The sequence below is a fragment of the Hordeum vulgare genome, chromosome 7H, assembly GCF_904849725.1.
Source record: "Hordeum vulgare subsp. vulgare chromosome 7H, MorexV3_pseudomolecules_assembly, whole genome shotgun sequence".
In the NCBI taxonomy this organism is placed as follows: Eukaryota; Viridiplantae; Streptophyta; class Magnoliopsida; order Poales; family Poaceae; genus Hordeum; species Hordeum vulgare.
The window spans coordinates 27,816,539-27,827,974 of record NC_058524.1 but is presented as its reverse complement, the minus strand read 5'-3'; the positions used below and the strand labels follow the sequence as shown (position 1 = coordinate 27,827,974).

The window sequence follows — 11,436 nt, the reverse complement described above, 5'->3', positions numbered from 1 at the left end:
ATCCTCTACATCAAGATATTCATCACTAGATGTGGTAGGGGTAAATAGAGGAGGGTTAGGTCCTCGAGTTACCTTCACCTTGTCCATAGATGCTTGACCCTCATCATCCTCTACGACACCCTTTTCCATGGGACATTTGTGCGTGTTACCCATGTAGTCTTTCATGTAGATGTACATGACAACATCACCACTTCTGTTGACAAGTCTCAATGTGGTTTGAGTATCTTGGGCTACACCTGCAACACCCCCAACATCATCGGGGTCAGATTCATCTTGAGCAACCATTGCCTTCCCATCTCTCTTCTTGAACTTGGAGTTTAATGGGTTAGGGAACTTGTTATTTACAAAAGTCTTCAGAAAACTTGGTTTGTCTTCTCTCTTCTCATAGTTTTCTTCTCTAGTCCATCTTTCTTCAGAATTATAGCAAGTCCTTGTTTTCTTCTTTTGGAATCTTCCCTTGAATTTTCCTCCAGTAAACTTCTTCACAAAGAGGGCCATGTCTTCATATGAGAGCTCGTAATGTGAGTCAACCTCATAACCTTGTTCCTTATCTTCCTCTTCTCCTTCACTAACATTATCATCCCTTACATGTTTGGCCTTCAAGGCAAGATTTGTCTTGGGTGATGACGAGCCATGCATGGCAAGATGTCTTGTAGCATTGGCCTTTGATTATTCAAATAATTGGAAGGTTGAAATGACATCATTGGGAGACATGTCCTTAAAACCATGCTCTATTCTTGTGTACCATATCATTTGATGGTGATACAAAGCAAGAGTATTTAGTAATTTATCCACAAGAAACCGTTTGGTCAAGTTGAATCCATCTTGGCTCTTGTCACAATCATATGATTAAATGTTGGCAGCAAGTGTCATCAATCTCTCAAGAAGATGCTTAGGGTTCTCACCTTTCTCCATGAAAAAATATTTTAATTCCCCTTTTGCAATCTCATATTGTGCAAGATGAAGAGAAGACGTTCCCATCTTGGTCGTCACAATGTTAACCCATTGTTCCTTCGTATTTGAGACATGCCCTTTCTTATGAGCATGATTGTCGTGTCATTGAGGTGCTTGTCATATAATTCACCCGGTGTGAGTTCCTTGGGGTTCATGGGGATGTAACCTTTCTCCAAGATATCCAGAATCTCATCATTGGCAAACCTAAGATGATCATGCATACCAACTCTCCACAAAGAAAAATGGACAGCGTCATCAAGTAAAGGAGGTTCCCCCCCTCCCGCATTATACTTAGGTTTCTCCACTCTAGGTTTTGCAGATAACCATGGAACACCGGTGTTGTCGCAAACTTGAGGTTGTTGGCCCAAATTAGGAGAGATGCATTAGATTGCTTTATCACACCCACGGGGTTCTCAAGTGGTGGAGTTCTTGCAACTAATTCATCCAACCCCATTTTGACCAAGGCCTCAATAGAAGCATCATGCTCCTCCTTCTGCTTAGCAAGGGCCCGTTCAAGATCCTCATAAGTGAAGGATCTCCTTCCATCCGAAGATGAAGACCCTTTCTCAAGAGGAAGTGCAATGAGGGGGTTCCCATCCTTATCCATCTTTCTATAGGGTGGTTAAGCCACACGACTAGAGCACGAGGCTCTCATACCAATTGAAAGGATCAAGATGGACCTAGAGGGGGGGTGAATATGTACAATTACAAATTTTAGTTGTTACTTAGCAATTATTAGACAATAATGTGGAATATGAAATTTGGCCTAACAATTGCAAGGATGATAAGGTAACAAGTATGATTTACAAGTTAAGAACCTAAATAGAAAAAAAACACAATATGAAACATGTGAAACACGGAAGGAGACAAGTAACGAGAAGTAAGAATCTAGAGTTAGGAATAATCGCCACTCTAACATACGAGTATGTATCCCGGTGTTCACTTACTTGGAGGGAAGCAACATCACCGTTCAGAGAGGTGGATGTTACCACGAAGGCACACAACCTCCACGAAGGATCGGCCTATTCTTTCATTGAGACAACACCACAAAGGAGTTTTCCAACCACTAGTGGTAGGCCTTGAAGTGGCCTCCAAACCCTCACAAACATTCCAAGGGAAATCACAATGAACGATTCCTCGTCGGAGTACTCCTACCGCCTAGGAGTCTCCAACCTCCAAGAGTAAACAACATGCACCACAAAAACAAGGGGGGTTCAACTTTTGCTTTGGTGAACGTGTAGATCAGGCCCTCCTCCTTCACTCCTCAAAAGATCAATAGATTTAGTTGGCTAAGGAGGAAGATCTCCAAGAAATTAAGGTTGCAAATGATGGAGAGAGAAATGGAGTCGTCACCGTATTCATGGGGAAGAAGAAGACTATTTATAGGTGGGGACAGAATCTAGTCGTTGGAGCCAGATACCTACGAAGCCCGAAAGTTCCGGGAATGCACGGAAGTTTTGACCAAGTTTTGGGCAGTTTCCGGGCTATCCAGCGAGTTTGCATTCTCTCTTGGGTACCCCGGAAGCTGCTAGAATTATGGACAGAAGTTCCGCGGCGCGGAAGTTCCAGCAATCCCGGAAATTCTGTCCGGGTTCTGGTATGGTTCCGGGCTATCGAGAGAGTTTGCACAAAATTGCAGTTTTTATGGGTAACCCGTAAGCTTCCCGGAACCATCCCGTACCTTATGGTCACCGTAATTTCCGGACGTCCCGAAAGTTCCAGCCCAATGAGAAACATTTTGCGAGTATATTATTCACACCACTTTTGAGAACTAGTTGTGCCAAATCATATGTGTACGTGAAGTTGAATCCCACATGTTTTCATGATGCAACCCCTCTCAATAGTGCATCTTCCCTAAGGACTCAAGAAAGAAGAAAACAATATGGCACACGCTTTTTACTTTTTTCGAGTAGAGGGAGAATAACCATCCATGCTTCACTTTAAATCTCGCGGTGTTGTTTACACTAGAGCATGTGGTTAGAAACACAAATGAAGTTGTCATAGATGTTAAAAACTATTAAGGGCAACAATGCACTCTCAATATAGATGCCTATAGGCTATATCAAGCATTCATACTACTTGGAACTCAAAGAATTCAACATGCAAACTCATTTTCAGTAGCACCAATTGCAGCAAATTATGCAAAATATAATCCATTAAAGAAAAAAGTAATTAGAGTTGTGGAAGAGTCACAAACCTAGGAGCAATCCCTCAAAACAGTTTTGTAAACGGAGTTCTGATCAAAGCAATCGAAAATCTCAAGTTTGTGAGCAAGAACATGACACGGAGAGAGATAGAGCAATGAGGATTTTTTCTAGATGCATGAGAAGGATTGGCTAAATGGATAAGTGGGAAAGTACCTGTGAGCCCCCAAGCTATAAGGGAACGCCCAACGAGTGTGGCAACGGGGTCCATAAGAAAACTAAAGGACATTAAGGCCTCCTTTTAATAAAGAACCGGAAGAAAGCATTAACACATAGTACATGAACTCCTCAAACTACGACAATCATCGGAAAGAATCCAAATCATTGTCACCTTGGGGTATGCAAATGATGACACGTATTTGGTGTATATAACTTGCAAGATAGGATTCAAAACACTCTCATATTCAAAAAAAACATAAAAGGTTCATATCTTAAGTAATGGCACTCGGACCCTAGTGACAAGCATTAAGCATAGCAAAGTCATAGCAACATCAATCTAAGAACATAGTGGATACTAGGGATCAAGTCCTATGAAAATAACTCGATTACATGATCAATCTCATCCAATCTCATCACCGTCTAGCAATCCTACAAAGGAATTACTCACTTACGGTGGTGAGCATCATGGAATTGTTGATGGAGAAGGGTTGGTGATGACGATGATGACGAATCCCCCTCTTCGGATCCTCAAACGGACTCGAGACCAGCCCTCCCAAGCAAGAACATGTGGTGACAGTGGCTCTGCCTCGTAAAATGTGATGATAGCTTCTCTCCTACTTTTTGTTCCTAATTGTGAATTTATAGGACTAGAATTAGGGTTGAAGGAGCCACGACATGGCCCCAAGCCATCAGGGTGCGCACCATGGGAGGGGAGGGCGGGTGGACGCGCCATGTTGGCTTGGCACTAATAGGTGGACACCCTCTAGTTGGTCTTCGCTCTAATAATTTTATATATCCAAGAAAAAATCCACAACAAGTTTGGTCCGATTCCGAGAACTTTTATTTTTGCACAAAAAACAACACCATGGCAGTTCTGTCGAAAACATCATTAGTCCGGGTTAGTTTCATTCAAGTCATGCAAATTAGAGTCCAAAACAAGAGCAAAAGTGTTTGGAGAATTGGATACGTTTGGGACGTATCAGTAAGGATCACCGTGCAGAACTGGGTGTGCCCTACTTCCTTTTGGTAGTGCCAGTAGTTCCTCTGCTTGCCGCTTAGAGGATCCTACACCACGTTGTCCTCCAATTGTGGCACCACCTCCTTGCCCTTGTCCAATTGTGGCACCACCAGCTTGCCCTTATTTTCGACCATCACCACCTGCTTGACATGTACTATGAACAACACGAAATTAAAAAACCAACATGCATTCATTCCCATCGTCCAAAGCTCCTATATTTACCCACCCTACTTACCCACCTCCGCACATAAAGCCTCTCGGTCTCTCACTGTCACTACAATTCCACCTCTCTATTTCACCACCTCTCCATTGTCATGAAACCCATCCCCAACACCTTCTCATGGGGCATTGCATGGAGGGCCTTCTTCCTTGGGTGCTCACTTTGTTATCGCACCAACTTTTAGAACAACATTCAAGTGTGCTTGAACTTCACCAGCATCGAAGACATGCAGAACTTGGCATGAGCTATGGTAAAGAAGGCGGTGACAGAGGAGGTGAAGACGCCAATTCCTGACCAAGGGAGGTATGCTACGTCAGTGGACATCCTTTGTTGGGTCATGAATCAGGGTGACTCCAGCGACGTTGGTCAGAGGGAAAGATGGGCTAAGTACAGGGGATACATGGATCCTCAAGACCAGCGTGCCAAAACATTCTGAACTAGGACGTTGTGGCCCTAGATGGCGACCACAATGCGGTGCAGATGGTGTTTAGGGCACTAGACATACATAACCATGTCAGACCCATCGTTCATGATGAAGACGATGAGGACGAGGCCATGGATGACAAGAAGAAAGATACGACTCCCGCCGCTCGAAGCCCCTCCAAGGTCACCTCGGCTAGGATATGTGCTTTTAATCTTGTTTTACCTCAATCCCCACCCCCTTGTAATAAAAAAGAGCATATGCACCCTAGAGTTCATCAGTTCCGTGCTGATCTATTATAGGGTTCATCATCCATGTTTCCCCCAAACCAATCCCAACCCCTGTTGTGTTTACTCGCACCTAACACTCCAATCTTTTCCATACATGAAATCTACAACGACTTTAAAGCAGTAAATCGACAGACATGGTAAAGCCTTACCACCATTGTCGATGTGCTGGTTAATCCTGCTAGATATATATTTGGTTTACATGTATTTGGTAGTTTAGTATTTGTAATTCGTCTCCTACCTTATCTCTAGGCGAGGCTACTTGCCCTCCAACTTTGTATTTTTATATATACTCTCCTGTGAGGCTCATTACAACATCCAACATGTTACACCAATCATACCTCTCTACCCCTTCTTACATCGTTTGAGCCTAACCGATCCAAAACCTAGCCGATGCCCATCACTTCTGCTCCATGCCGCCACCGAGGTGGGCGGTCTCCATGATCGCCGCCACGGGCCATGCTTCCCGTACCTAGGGTCCATCCATTGGTCGTGTTGGCAAGCTATCCTAGATAGTATTTTTCCCAATCCCTTGATCCGATTTTTTTTCTCTCTCGCCGATCGTCTTGATCGACATTTCTTTTTGGTTTTTCCGATCTAAGATTGGTTTGCGTCGCCTGCCATCACCATCGTCCCTGCACCTCTACTCTGATACCGGCGTAAACACCCAGACTCTACTCCGACCAGGCAGCGTTGCGCAATGCGGTGGCCCGTCATAGCCGTTGTCCGTGTGTCTACCTGTCCGTCGCTCTACGCAGGTCATCGCCGCCGAGCTTCGGGAACTGGACATGCTTGTCCGCACGCCATTCCATGTAGTTCGTCGTCGACATGGTCTACCCGACGACACGTTCACCGTAAACAACATCATCATCATCATCATCATCGAGTAGTGTCCTTGACCTCGCATGCGATCAGCATGATCACCCTGCTGTCGTGATCCGCTTCATCTGTGCCGCGCGAATGACGTAACTAGTTGTTTGCATGCGCCTACACAAGTCCCGTGAAGGTTGTCCTCGAGTACAATGCGCCCGTCCACCTATCGAGCAACTGGCTGCCACCCCGTGAGCCACATCGTCGCCTCCACGGGGTTCTCCCCGCGGTTGCACCGACTTGCATGTTGCCGATGCATCCACCCCTTGGGCCGTAATACCATGACACACAATCCACGCCGCCGCCCCGAGGCTGTCCTTGCGATTGCACCGACCCACGCGCCGCCGCTACGTCGCCCCTTAGGGTCGTAGCATCGCGACACACGGTGAATGTTGTCGTTGCCGTTGAGGCCTTCCCGTAGTCACCCCGACTTGCGAGTTGCCGCTGCGTCGCCCCTTCGGGCCATAGTGCCATGGCGCGCGGGTCCCCTCTGACGTTTCCCACACATCGTCTTTCATGTGGCATGCGTCGCGCCGCCTCCCTTGGTGTACGAACGCCACGGTCTGCACCGATCTTTGTCACACTGGCGGTTGCTCCTCGCCTACTTCAAGCATCACCGCCGAAGTCCTAACTCAACCGCCCCTTTCGTCAGGCTGCTGCCGCTCTTCTTCGGTGCTGCTACCGCTCGCTCACCCGAGCCGCGCCGCCCGTACACCCCCCTTCATCTTCGTCCAACAGTAGCTCATCGTCAGTGTCGCCGATTGGTGCCACAACAATTGTCGAGTCCTTCTCTGCTAGCCTCCTCGACAAGGCGGTCAACTTGTGCAGGTCCCCACCTATGCATGCCCGGTACTTGCAACACCGACGCGTCCCTTCATCCCCGATGTGTTCCCAAGCCTGGCTAGCCTGGAGCGTCGACAATGACTTTTTCCGTCTACACATGCCCGGTGCTAGGAATAATGGCATGTGTCTTCATCCACGAGTATCCTCGGCTTTGCAATCCTGTCGCGATGCTTCGTCAAAAACTTTTTCTTCCCGGGGTAGCACTACTTCGACACCACTGCACCCATGACTAGCTTGGTACCTCCATGCGCCCTTGGCTCCATGGCGACTAGCTCATCACTGGCCACCCTAACTCGACATCGACTATAGCTTCCTCGCACCGCTATCTTGACCACGGCTATACAACACACACTCTCGGCTAACTCGACAACGGCATGAAGGGCTATCACCTTGCTTGAGCATCTCATCGACTTCCTCTACAGTCCACGCGTGTGCGACACAACACAGTCCCCGACGCTCCCGCTGCGACTGTCGGGGGATGTCAGCCCATTGGCTCTTGTTCGCAACGCTACTGCCACGACTGCCCAGGGGGAGGGAGGGATGTTAGAGACATATTTAGTTTTACTTATTTAGTTTACATGTATTTGGTAGTTTAGAAATTGTAATCCGTCTACTACCTTATCTTTATGAGAGGCTTCTTGCCCAACAAGTCTGTACTCCTATATATATTCACCCATGTGTCTCAATACAGCAACCAACGCATTACACCAATCATCCCTCTCTATCCCTTCTTACAAATCCAGCGGTTGGTGCAGCTGAGGATCGCCTTGCAGTCAGTCACTCCAGTGCTCGCTGCCGCCGGTGTAAGCAGGGAAGAGGGAAGAGAGCAGTGAGGGAAGAAAGGTGAGGGTAATTTATGTCACATATTCTGGAAACAGTGCGACGCCTTAAGCTCACATCCAGTCGTGCAACCGCCCATGCCCACATGCCTCGAGTTACAGAGCTCGGGCCTAGCTCAGAAAAGATGGCCGATTCGGCTGTTCCTTCAGATGGTACCTAGAGATGCATTAAGTTCCGTGCGGGCCAGCTTATTGATGTGACCCAAGGAACCGAACATGTCAAAAATATCGTGTGCGGGTCTGGTTGAGGTTAATGGAGGCTACCAAATGCGTCCATAGTGGTCAGACAAGACACACTACTGTTAATCTTGACGGAAGACGAGAAAAAGTGAGTAACTTTCAAATATCTTTACCTTGGCCCGTTCACACTCATTTTAACACACTTCAGGGAATTCATTCAGTTTCACCTAACCTTTTTGTACTTTTCAATCATATGAACGCCCATGGACGAATAGTTCGACGCATGTTGTCCGATTAAAAGTCATTCTGCATCACTGATCCCTTTCTAAATAAAAATTCTGCGTCACTGATTACCCTAGGCAAGACTTTCAATCTGTCAATCACCAAACCTCGGAATGAGAAAATTCAGGACCGTGGCTTTGCCTGCTGCTCATTCGAAACCCGAAAGTAGCAATTGCTGATCTGAAAAGGGCCAACAGATAATTGCATTGATGCCCAACTCTTCTGTGTTATTTTCTACTACGAGATTGAACTGTAGAGAAAGTTGAATTAATTCATGCCGGCGTCCATGGCACATGGCGCACAAGTCTTATCTCTCGTCGTCATCGTACCAGGGATAGCAACAGGTGAGCTCGTCACACCTCATGATTATTTGAGTACACCGTTTATATTAAGAGCGATAGTCAACTTGACATCCAGGAATCAGTATTATGTTGGTAATATTCAGGAATATTCAAACCTAGCCTATCATGAGAGCTCTATCAACGGTTACAACAGGATAATCCACTCAGGCGTATATTATTCCTCGCATGATTTTTGAAGGAGACACCACCAGGCTACCACCAGATGGATGCACTTCTGTTTGCGAGATAACTCTTATGTCTGGAGTCTGGACCATGAACATATCCTTCCCAGCATTTTTCATTTCTAATGGCACTGGCAGTTGGATGAATTTTAGAATACCCAACAATAAATCATATCAACGAATATGGGCAACACAAGAATTAGCCATGGATGAAGTTATTTCATTCGCAGGTACTCAACCATAAACATATCCTTGCCAGTTCTTTTCATTTCTTATGGCAATGGCAGTTGGACTAGTTATGGAATATTCAACAATAATCATATCTACGTTCTAGTAGATCCCAAGATGGCAACATGAGATATGCATGGACATGAGTTGGTAGTGCTCCTTTATTATTCAGTAACCGTATACAAGATATCAAAGTGGATGGAAATAACTACTACGTACAAAAATGATATAGCCATGTACATAAAAAATAGCTGAAACACCAAACTCATTAGGCAGAGGATCAACACTAGTAATCAATGTCTATTTTGCTCAAAAGGCCGGAACATGCTGATATCTCTGCTGTTCACCTCCTGACGCGGCCTAGCGTTCTTCTCCATGTCCTGCATGTAGGGTTGAAGGAAAGTCAGTCTAAAGAAACTCATATTCCACGGGTGGAGATCTATCAAATTAAATGTGGCTTTCAGCCGTTGTGGAATTTTTAGATGTCCACGGTTAAGGTCTACCATCTGACACGAGTCTAAAGACTGTAAAGTGATGAAAGACAAGCTCAAGACTTCACTTTCATGAAATGGATTGGAGAAACGAACTTACGTCATGGACGGCCTCCCGCAGAAGCTCCAGCTGGTGCCTCGACACGGTGCGAACCTGCAAATGTAACCAGTGAATAGAAAAGTTTCAGGAACAATATACACATCAATTCCCTCATCATTCACCAACCATGAATAGTGTATAATACGACTATACACACATCTAGCTGGCGTGCGTTCCACTGATCTAAATTCCCATCAATCAAAGGTGAAGGACAGACGAAACCGGTAGGAAGATTCATTGTCAATAACAAATGAAAGGATCTGTACATAAATCCAACTAGCAGCTCCCTACCAACTGCTAAGTTCGAGAAATGAATTCTTTTCTATGTGATCCAGAAATGAAATATTTTACTGATAGTTGGTAGTTGGTGATGCGTGCAGGCGAATGAATGAAACGGGACGACGTACCCTCTTGACGATGGTCCAGATGACCCCTTCTGCGCATGGTGGGGTGGTGAGGGATCCCACGTAGCGGTAGTAAACGCTGGCCTTGCCTCTGGCGCCCCTCGGGTCCATCATCCCCATCTTCTCCTCCCTGTCCTTGCGATCCGCTATCATCTCCAGGTATGGCTCCAGCTGCGTTCGTGCATGATTTTAGAGTTAACCCCATGGCGTGCCAATTATTAACAAATTGCATCTTGCAGCTTTGCAAGGGGAGGTACCCATGGTTGCCGTGAGTTAAGGTCATAATTAAGTTAAGTCCCATGTTGCCCTGTTGGCTTTAGTTAATCAAAGCTTAACGAAGCCTTATTCGTTGGTTCGTTAACTAAAGAAAGCAAGAAAGAAAAAGGAGAAGCAAAGGGCACCTTGTGCAGGAAGGCGTCGTGGTCGCCGACCTGGTAGAAGACGCCGATGACGGCTGCCTTGCCCTGTGCGCTCTCGTGGAACATGTGGAGCTCCATGTCGTAACGGCGGCCGTTGAGGCTGTGCTCGGTGGGGGAGTGCCAGTGCATCTGCCTGAGATAGTAGGGCGTGCCGTCGATGGACACACTCCCGGCGTCGCCCTCGAACTTGACCATGATGTCGTGGCCGCGGTTAACGATGGTGGCGTTGGCGGATACGTAGGAGTGGTTGAGGTAGCCGAGGCCGCGCACGAGGGAGACGCGCGGGCTGGCGAGGTCGATGGGCGACTGCATGTTGCCCTTGCCGCACGCCGACCATTCCTCCTTGATGTCGCCCCAGTGTGCCGGCCCGTTCTCGGCGTCCAGCGAGTAGCTGAACTCCTCCTCCTCCTCCGTCTCCTGTTGGGCTGTGGCTGCCGGGAGGAGGACGGATGCCGAGAAGAGGAGGAGGAGCACGGGGAGGAGGAGGTCCCGAGATGGAGGCATGTTTGGTGTCCCTCTCCGGCCGGGTCGTCGTAGTTACTACACTTGTGTGTCGGCTCCTCTGTTCGTGGTCGTGGAGCTGGTGAGTTGTGTGTGTGTGTTGATCCGGGGACAGAGCTTACCGGTGGGTTGTATATATAGTGGAGATGCAGAGAGAATGACATGGGTCTCGCCGTCGGCCACGGCCGCGTTAATTAGGTTGGAACGTTTCAAACCTGTGTCAACTTGCCACGGTTTACGGTACGGTACTGACGCACACAACACAATGAAAGTAAACTTTGCCGGCGTCGTCCCATTCCGTTGTATTGAAGGAGAATCCATGTATTGGTAGAATAGTCGTTGTATTGCTTGAGCCTGAACATATATATATAGGAATACATGATCAATTTAAAGTACAAGACAAGCCAAAATAATTCCTAGTCTATCTTATGTTTCCTAACTAATCACGATACTCAACACCCCCCGCAGTCACAACGATAGCGACGCACATGGT

General features: G+C 46.9%; 1 protein-coding gene across 1 annotated transcript; it reads right to left on the bottom strand.

Moving 5' to 3' along the window:
• Nucleotides 1–9,167: 9,167 nt before the first annotated feature.
• Nucleotides 9,168–11,067, bottom strand: LOC123410035 (alpha carbonic anhydrase 7-like). Its single transcript, XM_045102916.1, has 4 exons — nt 10,425–11,067; nt 10,027–10,194; nt 9,620–9,673; nt 9,168–9,408 (listed from the first exon to the last, which is right to left on the bottom strand). The coding sequence occupies exons 1-4, from the start codon at nt 10,944–10,946 to the stop codon at nt 9,322–9,324; spliced, it is 831 nt and encodes a 276-aa protein (XP_044958851.1). The 5' UTR covers nt 10,947–11,067; the 3' UTR covers nt 9,168–9,321.
• Between the last annotated feature and the right edge of the window lie 369 nt (nt 11,068–11,436).